This window comes from Lissotriton vulgaris, chromosome 9 (genome assembly GCF_964263255.1).
Source record: "Lissotriton vulgaris chromosome 9, aLisVul1.2, whole genome shotgun sequence".
NCBI classification, from domain to species: Eukaryota; Metazoa; Chordata; class Amphibia; order Caudata; family Salamandridae; genus Lissotriton; species Lissotriton vulgaris.
In genome coordinates this window covers 278,982,604-279,005,506 of record NC_141697.1, presented here as the reverse complement: position 1 = coordinate 279,005,506, position 22,903 = coordinate 278,982,604, and the positions used below count along the sequence as shown (strand labels likewise).

At 42.8% G+C, this 22,903-nt stretch overlaps 1 protein-coding gene across 1 annotated transcript in view; it reads right to left on the bottom strand.

Annotated features, from left to right (window-relative positions):
- Nucleotides 1-1,411: 1,411 nt before the first annotated feature.
- The window catches only part of ADCK1 (aarF domain containing kinase 1), a 407,695-nt gene continuing 386,203 nt past the window's right edge, over nt 1,412-22,903 (bottom strand). The window contains exons 9-10 of the mRNA XM_086939457.1: nt 12,075-12,268; nt 1,412-2,349 (exon numbers count right to left, since the gene is read on the bottom strand). Of these exons, the coding sequence (XP_086795583.1) occupies nt 2,178-2,349; nt 12,075-12,268 (366 nt within the window). The 3' untranslated portion in view covers nt 1,412-2,177. The remainder of the gene's footprint in view (nt 2,350-12,074; nt 12,269-22,903) is intronic.

Genomic DNA, 22,903 nt, shown 5'->3' with positions numbered 1-22,903 from the left:
GATATATTTTTAAGTAAGAGTGAGACATAAAACGTTGCCTTCCCAACCAGTGCTCCTGTTTGCCAGTGAAATTGAACATATGAACTGGCAGTCAAATTGAACAGATGGTTTGTACAAGGATGAAGCCAGACTATCACAGTTGAGCGATTTATCAATAATCAGGACATTCAATTATATCTTATCAATAGAGACTAGATAGTAAGGGCACACTTCAACTTAAAGGTGAATCTGCACAATAATTCACAGATGTGTGTGTCAAAAAAGACTTCACGAAGAGCAAAGCCATTGATGACTTCTCAAGTGGTTGTGTACTAATGACTAGCACAGTTGCAGACGTTATCACCACTTGACGCTGAACAACAAATCTGCTACATTGGTTTTGCTGCTGTGATAGATATGAATCTAATATTCCGAAATTATTTCTGAAATTTACAAACAGAGGGAGTGTTATGGGATAACTTCAAGGAGAATACCCAAAGTTTGAACTTGTTCGCTGAAAACATCTTACCTCCTACGGAAACAGACTGAGCTCCATAGAGTAAGAGACTGCCTCGTTTCAGACGCAAACTCATCTCCAAGGTGTTCGGGCAAATACCTTTACCGAAATACAATGTTGACCGTCATCTTTCTGAATACATTTAGAAACAAAGCATTGGTTTTCACTGCAAGTCAATGAAGTGTATTTCTTTACTTTGTTGTATAATCATATTACTCCATTCAGATAGTAGACTTAAAACTGGGTTTTGAGGATTTTGGAGCTTATGATCTCCACCACTGAGAGACCACCATGAAAAGTGTCATCACAATCTACTGTAGAATTGATCAATTCATTCATTCATCATTGCAAAAGGCTTCTTGTCCTACAGAAACACTACTAGGTTTTCTTAATAATTACCGGAACTTGGGTGATTCCGGTTCACTGAAAGAGCTTCATAAATGATCATTTCCCGACTTCTGACTGTCTGACTAGTTCCACCAAAGAAGGGAAGGAGGGTTGGTAGCAGTGACATGGAGTGTCTGATACCATATTAAGCTCTATCTGACATAAGGGACTGAAAGATCAGTTCTGTCTAGCTTTCATGGAGTTGTAACCAGCCCAAGTGCTCCCATAATTGAATGCATTTGATAAGGTTCATAAAAAATGTTTAGTTTGACCTAGATCTAAAGGAGAAATGCACGTGGGTTACCGATTGCTGTTCATTCATTCACATACTATCCTAACACTCATCATCCTTTCATTTAATACTTGACACAGGAGAACAAGTTCTTTCTGATGTATCTTGTGACAAACAAAAGTGACTGATCTTGGATAACAGTTGGATAAAGGGACAGGAGTGAACAAGTGACGTTTGGTCTTGTGATGTGGATCCCAACGTCACAGTGTAATATTGATCTGCAATAGTCTGAGTGATTAACATCAGGTGTAATAAAATACTAAGAACAATGATTGGAAGACTAGTTTTCAATTGTACTGCTCATCACAAACGTTACTGCTGCAAGAGTATTAAGGGAACTCAAATGAGTGAATAAGATTGAACTGTATTTTGAAAATAATGTTTTCTAAACTCCATTTGTTTTTTAAAATAATGTTTTTCAAAATGATGTTCCAAAACACTGACGAGTTAAAATATCCATATTATTAAAAAAGGACTTCTGGAGTTCCTGTTGAGGGGGCAGGATTCCACGACAATCTTGCTGTAGGTAACCTGCTGGTCACAAAAAGGCGGAAGAGGTCCCCGAGATAGACTTCATCCAGTATACTTTACAATCTCCTGGTTTATCTTCCACCAGATAACACAGATGCTCACAATGAGCAGTGAGGGCCTCTAATACGCCCCCTTCCACTGCACCAGGTGTTCTTAATCAGGAGTGAGTATTCTCTGAAGACAATCGACATCCATGATCTCAGCTCGGTAAATGGGGAGCACGACCTGGGCCAGCCACTCTCCAGAATAACTGTTAGGTTAAGATGCTCACCCTTCCATCCCCCAGTTTCAATTCAACAGAATCCCCAGTGGGGTCCTCATGTGGTACTAGCACAGGTACCATCAAATTGCACAACACATTCACCAAATTATTCACTGATCTTCTGCATCCTTAAGTTCCAATGGGCTTCTCCGATTGACATCTTCCATGACCAGCCACAAGCCAATCATGGGAAAGTAAATGTACGTGCATCAACAACATGATGGGTGGATTCGACCCAGCAGAGTTAGGATAGTACTAGCCAACCGTGATCCCCTGACCCATAGGAAGAGTTCGTACACACCAAGCTCAAAGAGTGTTATGTTCTCAGACAGCGAGATCCGTGCCCGATCGAAGGCAGAGTGAGCCTTTCTTCTTCGATACCTGCAGAAATGAGGAACAGAGACAATTTTATTTTGCGACTACATGAGACAGAGAGGAGAGAGCGAGAGCTCAAATTAGAATCAAAGGAAGGGGATTCAAAGGCTTCACGCTTTGGTAAAAAGATAGCAGAAGAGAGCAAACACAAAATTCGACTGTGAAGTAGAAAAATAAAGGAGGGAGAGAAAGTGGTGAGAAAAAAGAGTGATAAGGAGAGAGAATAACATGACAAGAATAGTGCGTTTTTAGAGACAGAAGAGAAAACTAAGAGGAAATGGGAGGCAGTGACAAAACAAGCATTTACAATGCAATGATCTCGGCATTATTAAAGTTAGAGCCATTGGCATTGCTAATGACATTATTTTTATTAATGTTTTTGTTTTGAAAACATAAATAAATGACATTGCCATTTACAATGCCAATAGCTTAATCACTCGCAAATGCGAGACCTACTGCATTTGCACCCACACAGAGCCACCTACACAAAGCCACCCACACACGCACATACAGAGCCGCCCACACAGAGTCAATCACACAGAGTCATTCACACAGAGCCACCCACACACACAGAGCCACCCACACAAACAGACCCACCTACACACACAGAGCCACCTACACACACAGAGCCACCCACGCGCACACAGACAGACAGAGACACCCACGCGCACACAGACGGACAGAGCCACCCACACGCACACAGACAGACAGAGACACCCACGCGCACACAGACAGACAGAGCCACCCACACGCACACAGACAGACAGAGACACCCACGTGCACACAGACAGACAGAGCCACCCACGTGCACACTGACAGACAGAGCCACCCACGCGCACACAGACAGAGCCACCCACGCGCACACAGACAGAGCCACCCACGCGCACACAGACAGAGCCACCCACGCGCACACAGACAGACAGAGCCACCCACGCGCAAACAGTAGCAAGTAAACAAGAGTGCCAATAAAGCCTACCAGAGGTAAACAATGGGCTGGCTCCAAGTCTAAACCCATTTAAAATTGTCGGACCGCACGTGGAAAGCAAAGCAAGACTTCATGCTATCTGTTCGGCAAGACTTAGCCCGAGGGAATTCCAACTCTAAACTGAGGATCACCAGCATGGAGCGAACAAAGCAATGCGGAAGAAGAGGAGTCTGTGTAAATGCAAACTCCATGGAAACATGACAGAAACAATGCAAAAACCAAACACAAAATACACTGGTTTTAATCGCGTGTCAATTAGACGGTACTCACAGTGGCAGGGCATGAGGTAACAGCAACAAACAAAAGCAGCGACAGCACCGAGACATTTTCTGCCACAAATCAGATATCTATTCATGCCAGCGCTGTCACCTCACATCAACTATCGATTAGGGGTGATGGCAACCAATGGCAGGCACGTCTACTAGCTGGGTGTGCCACGAAGGAGAGCGTGAACAACGCGCAGACGCTTTGGAACCCGCTCCTTTGCTTGCGCCCAGGTAAACAGCTTGCTACCAGAGTCCAGGTGTGTGACGCCAGCCAGGGGAGTTCAAGTGACTTAAGTAGTCAGAATTGACAGTGGGACTTGTAGCAAGTTACTTAAAATGTGTGATCAGATTCAGAAAGACAATTAGGATGTAAATCAAGTAAGTGTGTAGCTTTTTTCCCTTGTAATTAAACTGTACTGCCTTATTTATTCCCCAGGAAACGTAATTTTATCTGTGCTTTTATGTTTTTCAAAAATGAAATACAAATAAAGTAATTTGACTTTGACTTGAGTAGTCAGCAGTGAAAACAAAAACAATGGCCCGTGCGTTGGCTGAAACTGTTTGATTTACAATTCAGGGCACAAAAATACAAACATGCCAGGAGCTTCTCTCTAGCACATCAGCTCGCATTACTGCACTCTGGGGCAGGCCAGCTCATGGTACACTGCTGGCTGTACAAGACGTTTACTCATGCACCTTAAGTGGGTGACCCCTGAATACAAAGAAAAAACAAAGGGTAACTAAGCTGTGCCTCGTCGTGAAATTTGGTTTTACAAATGGTTAGTGTTCTCTAACTTGAGTTTACAGTGGGGAGAAAAAACACACAAAAACACAGCGTTCATGTTTTCGCACATTTCCAACTTCGGCTCTTGGCAGCCGGCAGATGATAGAGGGAATTAGTTCAAAGTAACACAAAGGGACCCGTCAACCACATGGAGTCCCTAGCTGCTACGACTTTAAATCCAACAAAAGGCCCGAGTAACACAAAAACTCACCACCCCCTCTATTCTGGCAGCAGGTGGAACAGACAGACGGACACACATCAGCAGGCCATCGCAACATGACCGACAGAAGATCCAACTTCTACAGCTGAGTAGTGAAACAGTGACAGCCCTCAAGGAATGCGAGATAACAGAAATAAATCAACCCTTCAACTATCAGCTCATCCAGTGACAACAAAAACCCTTTTGATTCCACACGCGAGGAACTGAGGCTTAAATTGAAACCTACTAAAATAAAAGTCGGTATTCTGGTGATGTATGGAACCAAGATTTCTTGCAACTGGTAAGGCAGGGGTGTGCTGTGTGCCATGTATGTATTCAGACCTCAGGCCTGTGCTTCCAATAACAAGCCGCACACGGGGAGGGGCTCTGCCATGTGTGACCTCTCAGAGAACTCACGAAGCCAACTTGCTAGGCTATGAGGCTTTCCTCAAGCCTCGTCATGGGGTGGTGCGTGGCACTAAAGGAAAGAATCGTGCGTTGCGGGCAGCGAGAGCATTTATTTGGCTGAGAAAGTAAACATGAGGAAGCATCAGCGTCCGAGGAACACTCCCTTTGTCCACACGCAACAGCAAGTTACAAGAAAATACAACCGAGTCACGTGACCAGAAACAAGTGTTTACATTTTTAGCTTCCTAGAATCGAGGACAGCAGTTTAGTTCCCTTAATCTTACAATGCAGCAGCTTTCAAGACTCCACATATACACTGATAAACAAATTAGGTGCCAACACGCCACTTAATTTTGCACTTGTGAAAAGGTGAATGACCGGTGTGGCACACACAAGCCGTATGCCATAATTTGCCATCTCTGATTATAAAACACATCTACACATTCTCACTGTATTGCATGTATATACATTCAATAGTACACACTAAAATTAAGAAAAATAAAATATGTAATGCACTCCACTAATCTCTTATAGGAAAGCTGCAAGCGTACCCGGAGGGGAAGGGGGATAAACGGCAATGCCGTGCTCAGGCAGCCCTGCCGTGGGGCAGAACGCTGCTAGAGGGTGACTGTCCCTGCTGCTCTCTGGAGGTGAGGTGTGCCACACACACACATCCCTGCTGGCAGCAGCGCCGTGTGACGTCACGAGAGCCCGCAGCAAGCGGGGACACAAGGCTTTGGGACGGAAAGGTATGGGTCCAGCGCCTAGAGGATGACGAGCTCCGGTACCTTGGAATCAATCCCCGCCCCTCCCCAGCCGAGGCCACACTCACCGCTCCGGAGGCTGGGGCAAGCTGGAGGTGTAGGTGTCAGCGGGTGGCCCGAACAGGACTCGGCCTCCGAGGAGCACGTAGGCGGCTGACTGGTGGTTCCACAGACCGGGCCTAGGCCCCGGCAGACAGCAGCGGTCCAGCGGATGGAGGGAAGTCGGGTGCCCGGAAGTGGCACGCGCCAGCCGGTACAGTTCGGCTCACTCTCCGCAGCCATCAACAGCTCGAAGCCCGCAGCAAGGCCGCTTCCCGCGACCTCACTGTTTACCGTGCAGTGACCAGGAAGTTCAAGCGTGCGAGTGTGGGAAGGGCACTGGGCATGCGCAGGACAGAAAGCTGGGAAGGCGCGTGCGCGTAGGTTATGAAGCTTCCCTATCGCTACACTTCCACTTTAAGTTTATCTCAGCTACTCGGGATTTTAATATTACGCATTTAATTCATTTCTTAAGTTAAGGTGCTTATATACTTGGCGGCAGCGCTCGCTCTGCGAGAATAGACTGGGACCTCGGCGAGAGGGAGGGTGTGGGGGGCGGGACTCAAAAAAAGAGACAGAAACGCCCACGGATAGCATCAAGCCGGGAAAAAGAGTAATTGACACACATCTCTTCCAATGGCTAGCCTCCATTTACGAAGCTAGCCAATGGAAGAGAGAGGCGGGTTAAAGCCTCACACTGTTGAAGTCATGAAATCTTCGGCTTCGCAGTGGGACGGTAGCCTCGACCTAAAAAGAGAAGGAAAGTGAGTCAAGTAGAGAGAAGGGAGAGTAAGCAAGGAAGTGCCAATCAGAGTGAGAAGAAAATAGGGTGAGAGCTGAAGAATTAGGCTGGTCGATTCAGACTTCAATGCAATTCCCTAAGGGAGAGAGGCGCACTCTATTTTATTTTATAAAACTTTTTTTTAATCGTACACTCAGTTTGTACAACGGTGCTACACTACTGTATTGTGCTGTTACTCACTCAATTATCAAAATATACCAGAACGGGAGTTACCCTGCCCGTAGTGTGCACTGTACCTGTTGGACTGCTAGTTCAAAATAATATCAAACATTTTTTACCCATTAATGGGTAAAAAATGTTTGATATTATTTTGAACTAGCAGTTCAACAGGTACAGTGCACACTACGGGCAGGGTAACTCCTGTTCTGGTATATTTTGGTCGATTCAGACACCAAAAGGAGGCAGAGAGAATTACAAGAGAAAATCAAGACACCCAGAAGAGAGAAATAAAAAGCATGTTTCAGACGGAGACAGGTAGACAGAAAATGAGAGTTAAGCAGCCTGACAGTGTTAAAGAAGGGAAAGTGCAAAGTGTGGGAGCAAAGGTTGTGAGACAGGGGAAGAATGAAATATACCTTGAAGCCTTGCAGAGAAAAAGGAGAAGGGGTGATCCTAGACAGCCAGGTGGGGAATAGAGATTTGAATGGTCGCCAACCTAACGAATGTAAGATCAACAGCTTCGCAAAACACTGAAAACAATATTACACGGCAAGATAAGTTAGTCAATAGGATTGTTGAACGGTATATGGATGGGGAGACAGAGTTGTTTTTTTTTTTTTTTTAGAGACTTTTATATAGCACGAACTAGACCCAAAGATATCGTGTATCAGAGCGCTTTACATAGCACCAGTTTCGTTACACAAGGACACATTCATTTTTGTTAGGCACGGAGAGATTAAGTGATTTGCCCAGTAACACAGGATGTTGAGCGTCGTTGCCGAGACTCGAACCTGATTCCCCAGCTTCGAATTCGACCCCTCTAACCATAAGGCTATATCCTCTCTCTGATCTGAGAGCTACTTTCATTTTTCTCAGCTGCTTGCTCATCTTTCAAGGCTGGCCTACTTTATTTTCCTGGGCAGTGCGAGGCTGCCCATGCGAAATGTAGAACTGACCCCAATGAGAACTTTCTCCATTAGTAGTCAACGCATGAGGAGGAGAAAGGAAGAAAATTGGGTATGTTGTAACTCAGTACATCAGGGGACCCCGTTGTGATAGTACACAAGGCAAAGGCGACAAAAACGACATTAAGCTTAGTCAAGATTCAGTGACGTCAAATGTGAGGCTAGGTTCTGAGTTCAAACGTTCTTGGGATGGGGGTCAGGTAATGGCCTTTTTTTTAGCACAGGGACTAGAGTCAAAAATGAAAGCCAGAAGGACTGAAAAGGAAACTGTGCAGATGCAGAGATGAGTTCAGGGCAAGGCAGAGGGCTTGCCAATGTCCAAATACCCACCCATAAAAAAAGAGGTACAAGATTTTTTAAAAAGCTGGTAAAATGCTAGTGTGGCTGAATAGGAGGGGAGAGAAGGCAAGCTATATAAAAGAAGTGAAGGGAGCCAATGGGGAGCTTCTGAGGGAAGAGATAATCAATTATACAGGCACAGGTGATTAAAGGGTCCTTTAATCTACACAGACATGGATGGCTCAAGACGTTATCGAAGACATTTCCCACTTTGCACACACTCGTAGTTTCTATGAGAACCTATTGCTTGAGGCTGAAATCAGAGTTCCTCAGGCCTTGCCATAAATGCAGATGGTTATTACCACTGGTGCCAACAGCCTCTCAACTGAGCTTTTTTGGAATTGTGAGGGGAAACAAATGAAGGCAGTCAATTAGTCACAAGCATGCAAACACAAACAATGTTGCAGGAATCTAAGGGAAGAGGGTTGCTAGCCTGAGATATAAAGGAGGCCTTAATAGAATTAACACTTAATGAGAAGAAGTCGAGAACCAGCCGTGCCTCCAACTAACCAATCTTATTGTTGAGCGTGGAGACCAACATATTAGCGGAGATACTTAAAACTAAACTGGAGAAGAGTGTGACAATGGCAATCAACCCTGACCAGTCAACACTGAATCACACATGAGTGTCCACATATACTTGGTTGTGAGTTAGTTAGGTTGAAGGAGATGTGCAGTCATCACACATCACATTGTGGAGGGTAAATATATGTTGAAATTTTTAGAGAAAATTATAGAGGTTTCTGAAGGGCATCTCTCAATATATGCAGTTCATATCCCATTACAGAGGGGGGACCATCATTGGTCAATGCTGTGCGAACAAGATATGTTGAAGACATTAAGCTGCCACCCAGGGTTTAGACTAAACTGGCAAGAATGTGTGTTTTTTCCTTTCAAAAGAGTGATTTGTGTGGTAAGTAATATTAACACAGTGCTGAGTAAATCTAAGGAGAATGGATAGCGTTAAAGGGACCTGCCACTGGTTGATTTTGAGTGAGACAATTTATTTGAAAATACTTCATAAGATTTCTTAATTAACTTCAAAAACACTACTCGTGAGCCTGTGTTATTCTTCCACAGAGTTAAGGAAGTTATATAAGTTACTACAGAAATAAGCAACACCCAAACAACCTTTTAAGCTCCATTTAGCAGTGGAAAAATCAATTTGCAAACGTGTTTAACTAATACCGGGCCTCTCAACTTGCACGAATAGCTGGCTCCATCTTCCAGCTGTGGAAACCCCAGTTCAGCTTCCATGGGTGCCGATGAAGGAGAAGTTATTTACTTTAATGGGGAGGCCATGATAAAGTGGTGTTGCCATCAAACTCTTCTTTAGAAACCGCATGAAATGGGCTTCCCGAATGCTAGAGTGGATGAATAGGCGGGCATGGGAGACCCCAGCTAATGCGAACATTAGAAAGGTTGGCTAGCCTTACAATCTGCTAAATGGGACATCAAAGTTAGGGATTATACTGCCCCAAAATGTCTTAAAAAAGTATGCAGAGGTAAGAACATAATGTAATCTAATCCAGAGGAAAAGATAAAAAATATGCAATTGACATATTCATTGTAAGTTATATATGTGAAAGATAAATGTATACATTTGTCCCATTGCAGGACCAGGCTTTGATGGAGAAGACTGAGACAAAACCAAACTCTCAGCAACCTCTGCCAGAGTCTTGGCGAACTTTCGAAAGTAAAATTATCCATGGAATTTTGACCGTGAGCAGGAATTACTGAAATAACAAGAGATATTCCCCACCTGACCTAAAAGTGAAAAAAATCCTAATAGCAAGATATCTCCATTTAAAGTTCTCCTGGTGGCTGTAAACCTAACCACAAGACTCCTGGGGCTCCAGTACCTGCAACACGGAAACTTCTCTACTGCAACCAACCTGTTCGGAGATATGCGCCCCTGAAGCTGGCCAGGTATACACACCCCTGACTACTGGGACCTATCCAAAGATAATTGCAACCAGTCATCTTTAACATTTGAGGTTTTTTTCCAAGCTGGAATCCCTAATCAAAAACTACAAGTCAAGGAAGATGCAGCTCAATGTTAGACCGTGAACAAGCTGTGATTCTAATATCAAAAAGGTTTCAGTCACCACAGAGCTGTGTTCAATCCCAACATCTGCAAACCAAACAGATTTGCCTTGGACTACATATCAGATGTCCAAAGACTGTCGTATTCGAACTTCTTGGCACCCAAAAAAGCAATTAATTTTTCTGTTGGATGTCTAACTGGGGATAAACACCGTAATGATACCTTAAAACCCTGATGCATTGTAAGGTCTGGTGAAGAAAGCTCCACAGACTAACAATGGCTCATAGAAGGTGTCGGCAATAGTGGCCATTTATGACACACGGAAATAGGTACGCATTATTTGGGTTGTATATCAGCACAATAAGTCTAAGGCTTTCCCAGGTTTTACTGCTGGCTTTAAATTCTTATACAAGGGTTCGATTTTTCAGACTATCAGGTACATGCATCAAGGTAGACTTTTGTGATTCCTTAATTGTGATTATTAAGGAATCGCAAAAGCCTATGCATGTAGAAATCGCTAACAAAATAGCAATTTCTAAATATTCCTTAATTGCGAGTCGCAAATTGCGAGTCTCAATTAAGGAATGTATTCCTATTCATTCCTTTGGGCCTAGAGGCCCATAGGAATGAATGGGAATTGCATTCGCAGTTTACGAGTATCCAATAGGTACTTGCAAATTGCGCATGCAATTTCAAGGGTGCAAGGGTGTCAAAACACCCTGTTGCACCCCTGAAATCTGCATATGAGTACATCTTGCACACACACATGTCTCAAGGCATGTGTGTGTGTAAAATGGAACTTTTGTTTGCAAATAACCATCAAGTACAAATTGATGGTAATTTCGGACTCCTATTAGCAAAATTGCAATTTTTTTTACTTTAATGCATTGCATTTAAGGAATCCCAATTTGTGATTCCTTAAATGCAATCTTAATTTAAGTAATCGCAATTTAGAGATTACTTAAATTGCTATTTTTGCATTTGCATGATGCATCCCAAATGCAAAAATACCTGTCTCAAAAGGGCAGATTCTGAGGATCTGTGACCACTTTTTTTCTTTTGATGCATGTGCCTGTATATGTTGAAGGCGTGTTCCTTTTTTTTTTTTTAAAGAAAGATTCTTCCTGGATAACAATCTTCTTTAAGTGTGCCTGTTTATGGCCAGTGTCACAGAAATTATGTGATTCTGCATTCGCAGCATTTTCTCCTTATAATCATGGATTAACAGCACTTGCCGAGTAATCCATTTCATGCATATTTTGCAGATTCCAACGAAAAATATTTAAACATCAATCTAATCAAAAGTTACCAAACAAAATGGCAGACATGGTTACACGCATTTGAAGATCCTCTGCAAAGGTTAACTGGTCACTTTTTAGTTCCTGGTTGATATATTCGGGTATTCTGGTATTAATTAGGTGAAACTTTTGCCCAGAAAGTATTAATGTGTCAAAATTACAAAATTATATTGCCAAATAATGATATGCATTATTCCTCAAATGTTGCCACAATATTTTGGTACTTCATTGTTTCATAACTCCAGTGGCCGAGCTTATGAGTAATATAATATATTGAAGAAACCTTTGCACCGTTTCTTCTAAGCAAGTCTCCACTCTGGAGTGCTTCTGCCAGTGGAAAATAAAGGCCAGTAGGGGGAACAGGGAGTCTCACTTCCGTTTCTACCCAGTGACCTGCTGACCCCAGGTTCTGGCGTGAGCTACAAGAAGATATGGAGAGTAATTAAGAGTGAAGTAAATTGCTAGGAAAGTACAGAGGCGGGATAACCGACCAAATGAAATAGAAGGAAAAGAACAGAGCAGAGATACAAACTTGAGACAGATGCAAGGAGCAAGAGGGAGGAAGTCTAGAGAGGAAGCTAACGAGAGTGTGATACAGGATGGTAGAGTGAGTGAGAAATGGGAATAGACATGCATGGAGTGGAAGGCAGCTGTGTGGCGGACAAGGAGTACTCACTCGGCCAAGGCACGGACGCAGCAGCGAGACATGGTGATGAAGGAGCTGGCATCGGCCCGCGTGGACAGGGCGGTCTCGATGCCCCTCAACAAGTCGTTGGTCTTCAAGAGCAGCAGCATTTCTCGTGGGACGTTGTTCAGCAGCTGGCTGATTTGAGGTAGGTAGGCTGCTGCACCACTGCGAATCTCTACATCCTGTGAGAAGGGAGGAAGACAGGAAGAGAAAAGGAGAGAGATGATGACATTCTTCAAAAGGGAGGCAAGCACACTTGGCGAGGATAGAGCGAGGTAGTGGGAAAAAGTGGAGATTCGGTGAAAGAAAGAGTAATAGTAAAGACAGAAAGAAGGTAGCAAAAATGTAAATAGATCATTAGTTCCAAATGGAAAAAAGCTCTTGTGGTTGCACTATAAGGCAGTTGGGTTAAAAAGCCTTAATATATCCCTGACCCTACACGATGATACAAAGAAACAACAGCTAGCGTAATTCAACAGTCAAAAACAAGTTATCACCATTTTTAATATCAAAAGCATCAGGTAAAACCTCTTTGGAGCAAGAGTAATCCACTTTACTGTGTAATACATGTTTTGCCTCTATCCATGCCCCGTTGAGGGTTATTAAGTACTCCAATGCCCTTAGGCCCTGTTCACAATAGATAAAACTGTAAAATATATATACACATATAGGGAGTCTAAAATGCACCACTGGCCCTTGTTTTAACACAAAAATGGATACTTATAGTCTGGTACAGAAGCAGTGTCTCAGATTTGATAAAATCACTGGTATCAACACCAGGATTTTTCTAGAGACCATGTGCTTTTAGTGAATGGATGCAACATGACAGCCCCCAATCTGAAAAGTGTTCCAGCTCCAGAATTCTGTGCAGTTCACCATCAGTCAATTCTATAGGCAGATCAATATCTTGGCAACAGTCCGATATCGAACGGCCTGGTCAAGGCTGTGACACGTACAAACAATTGATGTTTTTACAAAAATGAAATGATCACCCTGCCTCATGTTTAATCTAGGTATGTTGTGGGAGTTTATCGTTCGCCAGGTTTGGTCATGATTCTAAATAAGTGTGGGAAGCACTGACCACAAGAGATTCAACAGCTTCCTAACCAGCCCTTGCAGTAGACATTCAAAAAATGGAGCAGACGAGGGGACCTCACAGGCCCCCAGAGATACCAGGGAGTTTTGCAAATCTGAGAAACTGCTCCTGTAGCAGACTATGAGCTAACACCTTGTGTCCATTTTAGTGTTAAAACAAGGCCCAGTGATGCATTGTAGACTCTATATATGTGGGTGTGTATGTATTTAAAGTTTCATATATTGTGAATAGGGCCTAAGGGCATTGGAGTACTTTATACGAGCACCACATTACTTTGCACACGGTCAGATTCATTTTATTTTACACAAGGGGGATTCAGTAACTTATCCAGAATCAAAGGATGTTGAGCCTACACTGGAACCCAAACCTGTTTTCCCCGTATTTATTCAGCATCTGTGGCCATTAGGTCAATTTCTTATTTCTCATTCTATATGTGAAAATCATACACATGAGGTACGGTTGTGTATGATCACATATAGTAACCACATTCTCTGTTGGAATGGCTTTATGGAGTAAACAAACAGCAGCAACAAATACTGGACGGTTCCCCCGCAGCCTTGCTTGGGAATCAGTGCAAGGGTTTGTTTTAAAACTGGACTTAGGAACATTGCTCAGCACCTTTGTACTGGTGCACCAAAAGGGCCAATTATTTTAAATATTACTTACATATTGACCAGGACATTCATGGCCTAAGAAAAATCAGCACACAACCCACTAATGGGTCCCAGCCCAAAGTTTGGGATACACTGTCATAGGTTGTCTAAGTGGATACGGCGAAAAGGGGGGCAGGAGGCCCATTTTTTGCTGCCACCTTTGCCTAATGCTAACATTAACGTTATGCCAACTGCTCAGGACATCTAAATCTATGGTGCCATATATAAGTCAAGAATGATAGTCAAGAACATAATGATCTGGAAAGAATGATTTATTTGGAATAAATTATTCATTTGAACAATGATTAAATGTTTGCAGTTAATATGCTTTTACAATATTTATTTTCCTGAAGAAGTTGGTATTGACTAAAATGAGTTTTTAGTTCCTACCCAGATAGACGTAGTGCTCTCTTAGGAAAGAATACTAAATCGTTGGCGCAAACACTTAAGCAGGAAATATCGTTATCACTCTCCAGTTTTTCCAGTGTACCTAATGTCACTTCTCCAAGACAACATTTTTTTACTACATTAGGAGCTTGACCATATGCTTTAAAATCATGCATATGCATGGATGTCAGATCAAACATAAAATATGTATTTGTTTGTGTACATTCAACCCTTAGGATATCTTATTGCTGAATAATAGATTTTTATTGGTACCAAAGAAAATGGTACTCATTTTATTAACCTTGAAAAGATGAAAGATTGAGTTGGCCTGCCAGGATTCAAATCTGATTGTGAGATCAAACACAGGTAGCTACAGGGGATGCATTAGTCCACTAAACCACTAGATCCAGTAACAACAGTGTGTCTTTGTCATTCTGAAATATTCGGGTCCCACTGCTGGAGTAAAAGGCGTTGTAATAGCTGGATATTGTGGAAGAATAGTAAAATAGATAAAACTAAAGGAGAGCTCAAATCCACCTCTATTTAAGCATAATATGACTACATTTTTGCTAAATATTTCACAGAAGTTCCTAAGGTAGTCCTACAAGTAGGTGTACAATATTATAGTCAAGTTTAACAAGATGGATGGAAATATTGACTCCAAATCAAGTGCCTATACAAACTGCCAAAGGCCAGTTGATAAAGTTAATATAATGAAATAAATGGATTAGCAAAACTACCCTGCAATGCACAGTGATTTAAAGGATGCTCTGTAATGCACTTCTTTAAAAACTTTGATTATCGTTGCGCTGTTATACAGTTCCAACAAATTAAGTAGGACTACATATTAGGACAAAATAAATGTCACAATATAGGAACTTGCAGGCACATGCATCAACCATTTTTGCAAGCGCAAATGGTCCGAATACAAAAATTAGCCGTTTGCGCCTGCAAAAAGGGCTTCTGAGATGCATCAACCTGTCAGCCTGTCACAATTTAAGAAATTGCAAATTATTGAGATTTCTTAAATTGCGATTGCATTTAAGGAATTGCAATTTTGCTAATATGGGGTGCAAATTACCATCAATTTTTACCTGATGGTAATTTGCAAAACTTTCGCAATTAAGGAATCGCAAATGCCTACATTGATGCATGTGCCTGTCGGTTCATCAACACCATCAGGAAATGTTGACCCCATTCCTGGCTAGCTTAGAGTGCACCATCTGAACCCCTAACCTAACCAGTGTAACAGATGGTATTGGCAACCTCAAAAAACTCTGATTCCCAAGGAAATCATGGAAATAGGCCTACCCATTCTTGGTTACTCAAGCATGAACAAGGTGAACACAAGAAAGATATGAATAAAGATTTTCAAATTTTTGGCAAAACAATTGTATTCTTACATAGACAAAATAAACAGCGATTATCAGGCAGATGAAGCAAAACATTGTAACCAACATTATTAGAATGGTGAAAAAGATAAACAGATCAACCACAGCAATGTTATTATGTAAATTGATACTTGTATAGCGCACTACTCACCCGCAAGGGTCTCAGGGCGCTTGTACGAATACCGCCGTGGAACCCATCCTGGCTTTCCCTGTGAGGCGTCCACTCCTGGGCACCCCCAAGGTGGAGGCCAGGCATCCTTAGCGTTGTGGGGGCCGTTGTGGAGATTAGGCAAGCCATTGCCCAGAGTTGCAGAGTGGGACTCCATGATTGCAATAGGCACCGAGGCGAGAATTATCAGGTCCGTGGAATTTTGAGCCCAAGACCCGCTGAGGCGGGGAATTGAACCCTGGTCCCGGGCTAGCCCTCTGCATCAGGGTCTGCCGCTCTAACCATTGAGCCACACTTCTCCGCCATTATGTGGTTATAAACCTATCTGTTACTAGCTATACCATCAGAGCACAGTGGAAGTATCTCTGCCAGATCTATTGGGATAGCCCCACCTCTTCCCCATACCTGGATAGGTGTGCCAAGGAGCAGGTCTGGTAAAGAGCAGCCTATTGTCCTTGGTAGGATAAAGATCAGAATCAGCAGGGCTGCATCTTGGGCACAGTGCCGCTTTTCAGGATAAAACCAGTCGAAGTGCTCCTCTGCTGAATGCAATCCAGAGGAAGTTTATATAATAGAACATCATTCATACCACACTGGGTCAAAGGTGCAACTCTGATGCAGTGATCTGTCTGGTTTCTAAGAGCTGTCTCCAGCTGACAACATAACTACAAGGACATCTCATCCTATGTTCCTAACCTTGGACAGACGAAAAAGGCTTACTAGGAATAAACTGCACATACAGTGTCTTTTCAGTATATTAGCGAGCACATGTGAAAACATGTGATAGTCGACACTGGAAAAAGATGTCAAGTTTAAAACATGAAACTAAAATGGAGACTAAATGCGGACCCTAAAGTACCTTTCAACACTGCCCAACATGCAGGGTTTTCATTTTTACGGATGCTAACAAGTCTGGAAATGTTATGTCGTGCAAAAATAATGTCATCTGATAACCCCAGTGAAAAGCGGAGTGTGCAGCCTGGCGGAGGCAGTGCACAGGGAGCTGGGAAGCGAGGGTGGGTGTGTGTGTTTCACAGAGGCGCAACTTAAGATGAGTCTGCACCTTTGAGGCGAATCCACAAAAATGCTACCAAACAGTACCAGCTATTGAAGCAGCAACCCACTACAGACTGCAACAGCACTGATGCTGCACCCTGGTCTACAACTAGCTTGGCAGGGATCCTTGTGAGTGGATGTTTTAGGGGTGAAGAAGAAGAAGCCAAGTTATCCAACATGTGCTTTTACCCAAAATCTTGTATATATTCTTTCATTCCGTATGTGCAGCTACAAACAGTAGTGTTTTCAATAAGTCAAAGTGTGGAGTCTACCTGCAAGCAATGGCACATATAATGAGAATGCAACAGGAGCATTGCTCTGAAACCCATTCAAGAGATTTCAAATGTTCCTTTGTTTATGAATTAACTCAGGGGCTCATCATGCAACAGACTTCTATAGAATGAAAAAGTATATTCGAGTTGATGATTGTCTATTAGAAAATGTAGGTGAAAGAACTCCCCTCACAAATAGTTTGAGGGGTAGTTGGCCCTTCCCTCCCCACATGAGCTGGCTTTTCAAAACATCATTTGTAATCTCATTTAGGCATTTTGAGTAGCGCTGAGTTTATAAGGATCTATGCAATATGTCATGGTGCTTTTACAGATTCCTAGTGCTTTTCAGATCGAGGGGAATGGTTGTCTTACCAACATAAGCAGGAAGAGTTTTTGGGAAGATGTAGTGATAATGAGGGCTTCTCTAAGCATAAGGCCAGTAACATTTGTCAGACTTTGTATGATTTATTATCAGCTTACCACAGGATGTCTCACCAATATTTTTGCCCCAGAAACATCGGGGTTGATTTTGAAAACAAATTATTTTTCTATTTTATGGAAGTAATGGTTAGGTGCTCCAAAATATGCAAACAAGAAATGATTAATAAGAACAGAACAGAATCTGATCCTTTATAGACAAGCAGGTGGAAATTACTCATGTGGAATATACGGATGTAAGAATGGGAACGTGGGAATACATTTCCCCACAGTCAATGCACTTCTAATGTGGAGAGAAAGATGAATTCTCCAGATGTATGTGATTTAACAGAAAATATAAATATTGAGATATACTTTCACCTAATCTGTTTAATCACAATTTTCATGATGAATGGCATTTACCATTTGGTAGAAACAAGTGTTAAAATATCTTTTTTCGACAGTGGCCGTTAAATGTTTTGTAGGTCTTGCCAAGCAGATAGTGCAAGCTGTTTGGTTGTGAAAGACCTATTGTGAGCCTACAGTTCATCCATTGCTTCCCATTGGGTGGCTTTACTGTCACTCATTTGCTTTCTTCATATTCAATGGCTTTCTACCTCTTTCCTCTTCTTGTGTTTGTCCATCCCCTGGAGCATATAGACTCTTTCCTATCCTTTTGACTTATCACATGTATCCTTACACTGCTCACTGTTTGGTACCTACCTTTTTCTTTTTGGTCGAAAAGTCCACGAAAGTGAATGTGTTTTCCAGCTCCCTCCCATGTGTTCTTTACCTCGTGCCAAACTGCCTGTCCCTTGTGCGCTCCATGTTGTTCTCCCTATTGTATGCAGCTTTCTCCTCCTCTCCTCAAGTGCTCCTCGATGGTGATTTTTTATTTTTATTTTGCACTAAACAAAAAATATTTTTTTATTTTCCGATCCCATTGCTGCCCAATATTTTGGATCTGTACATAACATAAAAACAAAAATGGGGCCAGCGTCATTCCATAGGGGCACACATTCATGGTGACACATTAGTGCATGTACAGAATGACGCTCCCGGTAGCAGTGGTTAAGTCATCATACCTTTTTGATTGTTTTGCTGATGCTGTGTAGCATCAGCATACTATATTGGTAAAGGCAGTAAGTCCAAAAGGTGAGACCTACTGGCTTTGCTAATGCTTGTTTTTAAGGTGTACATGTAATTAATCTTGAAAATGGATGTTCCCTGTAAATGTTTCTGCAAAGTTTGCACAGATACTTTTACCTTCTCTCACATTCTTATTCCACGTCCTATCAATGGGAGAAAATTCATATTTTTTTTAAATTGCTGTTCAACTAAGATTGGGCACGATATGCACCATAGAATAAATATTATTAAGTGAATAGGATTTGTAATCAGATCAACATGAAATATTAAGTAAAATACTAGGTGGTGCATTTTATATGACTTTTTGTGGATGAATACACTTTCAAATACTTATAAAGTACTGAATGTTCTGAAGAAATTAAGGAATAGCTGATAATTCTGTTTTAAACTCAATTGCTACTTATGCTATTTTTTTGTTCACATTCAGATATTTTATTCTCAAAGTGGAAGCGAATAATTGGATTTGACCTGATGAAGCGAGATATACTTGTGAAACACTTGCTGGCATATAACAAGGACACTCAATTCTGTTGGTTAATGGATCATTAACAAATTACTCAAGATAATATCAAAGACATTTGTGATATTCAATTGTAATGGTGTGTGCCCCAGTTAGATGTTTGAATTCATTGAAAAGTGTTAGAACAGAACCAGACTGCTTCCAACATATGCCTAGCTATGTGTCTAATTGGCTCACTAGGACTCAGGGCTTCCATACGTCATCACAACTAAATGTCTGGACCGAGTCTGGACTGGTGACAGTGCAGGACTGCAATGACTCAGGAACCCTACGATCAGTTCAAGATCTGAAAGAGGTCACAGCCTCCCAACACAACAATTCCTTTAATATGCAGGACACTTCATAAAGAGTGAGCCAAATCAGATGCCACACCTCAAGTACAAGTGCTGCAATTGCTATTCACAATTGGGCACAGCAGGAGATTGGTCTCCTGAATTTATAGGGCTTTGGGAAGCTCAATGGTTACCCGGAGGAATGAAGGCTAAATTGGGAACCAACCTAGACAGGGAACAGAGTGTATCTGGATGCACAACAAGTAGCAAGAAACTCCTGATTCACAACTAGATACAGTTAAATTTTCTACACAGTACACAGCTAACTCCTGGAAAACTGAACAAGATATATCTCGATATGCCTTACATGTTCACTAGATATTGATGGTTTTTACCACATGGTGTGAAATTGCTACTGTTGGAATTGGCCCTTCCTCCTTTGTTTTTCCTGACCTGTGGTTGTTGGTTTTAGGACTCTGGGCACTTTACCACTGCTGATCAGTGCTACTTGTGGGCCTGCAGCACTGATTATGCCAACCACATGAGTAGCCCCAAAGAGATGTCTCAGGCCTGCCACCACAGTGCCTGTGCGCAGTTTGCTAACTGCCATGTTGATCTGGCCAGTGTACCCACTGGCCAGGCCTTACCCTTCCCTTTTCTTACACCTAGGACACACCTATTGCATGCCCAAGGTACCCCCCTGGGCAGGTTGCAGTGTATGTAAAAGGTAGGACATGTACTAGTGTGGGTAACGTCCTGATAGTGAAATACTGCCAATTTCGTTTTTCACTATTGAAAGGCTATCTTGCCCATAGGACAGAATGAGGAATGCTGTGTAACATGTTTACCTACATATCTTTCCATAGGAGTGAGACAGAAAATTGGAGTCTGGTATCCCTGAACTCCGAATTTAATAACACATCTTTTAGGAAGGATGTTTTTTAAATCCTATTTTTGAAAATAGCCCTTTTAGAAAGAGGCTATTTACTTGTTTAACCTTTTTGTGTGCCTCTGTCTGTTTGTGGATTGACTGTCTGGTTAGAGAGTGGCAGGGGGTGGGGAGCTTGGGTGAGTCAGCACTAGGCTGAATAGGCCGATCAGCATTTGGAGTGGTGGGAGGAGTAGCACGTCGGCCTGAATAGAGCTGTGCCTGCCTTCCACAATGCTGGTTCCACCTCCTGTGGTGTGTCTTATGACCCTGGCCCAAAGTTGTGCACTGGCAAAATGCACCCAGGACTGGTTTGGACTGGGTCCAGGACCCCTCACACATAGAGAACAAAGACTGTTGGGGTATAAATATGAGAGCTGAAACCCCTGGACTTTAGACTACTTTGGAACCAAGGTGGAACCTTTGCTGAGGAGAAAAGCTGAAGAGCTGGAGGAGAAGTACTCCCCTTGCGGTGTGTCTCGGGTTGACCTGCAGTTGCTATTTCTGCAAAAGGAAGGACAAGGGACGTTGCGGTGTGCTGTGTCCCCCTGCTTAACAAGGACTTTGCTGTGTGCTGTGTCCTGAAAAGAGAAGTCTCCAAGGGCCTGAGAAGAGCTGGTCTCCTGTTGTGAAAGCACAGGGATATAAAAGTTTCCAAGACTACTTAGTGATCAAGAGGAACCTGTTGCCAAAGAGGACATCTGAAGAGACAGAGAAGAAGTACTGCCCTTGCTGTGTGTCTGAGGCGGGCCTGCAGTTTGCTGTTCCTGCTGAGGAGAGGATCAAGGGACTTTGCTGTGTGATCTGTACCCTGCTTGAAGAAGGACTTTGCTGTGTGCTGTGTCCATCTTAAGAAAAGTGTCCAAGGGCCTGAGAAGAGCTAGCCTCCTGTTTCTGAAGTCCCAGGCACGAAAGAACTTCACCCGCAGCTTTCCTGACTTCCTTGCTGGAAGTTCTGACCTGCCCTGAGGTGCCTGTAACTGTATGTGAGGCCCTTGCTGCTGGAAGTGCGACGCAATGAGAGAGAAGTATGACACCACCACATCAGCCCCAGTCGCATCGCCAAGGAAGCGTGTTGCCGCTGCCACTGTTCGCCATCGCATCACCGGAGAAGTAGTGTTGCTGGGCCGTCGCATCGCTAAGGAAGCTTATCGCCTCCGAAGCTGATCGCATCCCCATAGAAGTGTGTTGCAGGGCCTGTCACGGCTCAAGGAACCCCCGATTTGTCCGCACGGCCGTCAGGCATGCACGCATCGCATCTACGTTGTCGCATCACATCAGACATGCAATTTTATCACATCGCACCGGATCGTTGCAACGCATCGAGGCGCCATCTTGTCTCATCGCAATTGAAACGCAGAGAGAGTCGACGCATCGCCTTCTCTGCGACCCTTTTGTTTGTTCTGCAATGCGCATCTAAGTTACTTTGAAAGAAAAGTGTTGCATTTACCATCTACAAGTTTATTTTGCAACAACCCATTTTAAAGACATTCTATTGAGTATCTGTATGTTGCATTTTTGTTGTTGTGGTATTGTTTAGTTTAGATAAAGATATTTTACTTTTCCAAACTGTTGTGGTGTCCATTTGTGGTGTTTTCACTGTGTTACTGTGAGTGTGGGTACAAATACTTTATACATTGCCTTTGGGATAAGCTGTCTGCTCGTGCCTAGGTACCAAGGGGGTGAGCAGGGGTTATCTAAAGTGTGTATCCCCCTTACCCTGACTATAAGCAAGAGTCCCTATTTGGACAAAGGTACCTACCACTGCCAACTAGAGACCCCCAGTTCTAACAGCTCCAAAATGGGTCAATGCTGGGAGGAGATAGCTGATCAACTGGCGACAACACTGCAGCTTTTAAAAAGAGATTAGGGCTTTACATTCAGAAGGGATATCTGCTGGGTCATTTTTTTGCACCTAAAAGAGAAAAAATCCTTGGTAGAGAGAGTGACCCTGCAAAGGGAAGATACTAGGGAACTGAGAAATCTTACTGTTGTGGAATAGGATGGTGTACTGCTTTCACTAATAACATCTCTGTGACAACCCAAAGGCAATAATCACGGCCTAGTGAGCTACCGGGGGTTACAAAGGACTGTATCTAACAGAAATCACTGCATGAGGACTGGGGCCCCCTGCATGCTCCTGTCCCACAAGCTCATTCCTAATAATCCCATACTCCTGGAGGTTCTGTCCTTGTGAGCCGCGAGACACAAATACACTCCAAGAGTGCCATACATAAGAATGACCATTAAACTCATGCATTATATTGTTTGTTTCAAAGTTTAATCTTGTTAATCAATTTGGCCTGCTTACTTTCTTGTAAAAGAACTCCAAACCTGAATAACCAATGTATGATGTACTTGGTAATCTAAACTGGAAATACGAATAGAAGTAAAGAAAGTGTAGAATACATCCAGGATTTACGAGACTGACCACTGGAAGGAAGACTCAATCTTCTTACCTGAGGTTCTGTAAATTCTGAACCTGGGTCATAAAGGTCGTGGTTCTG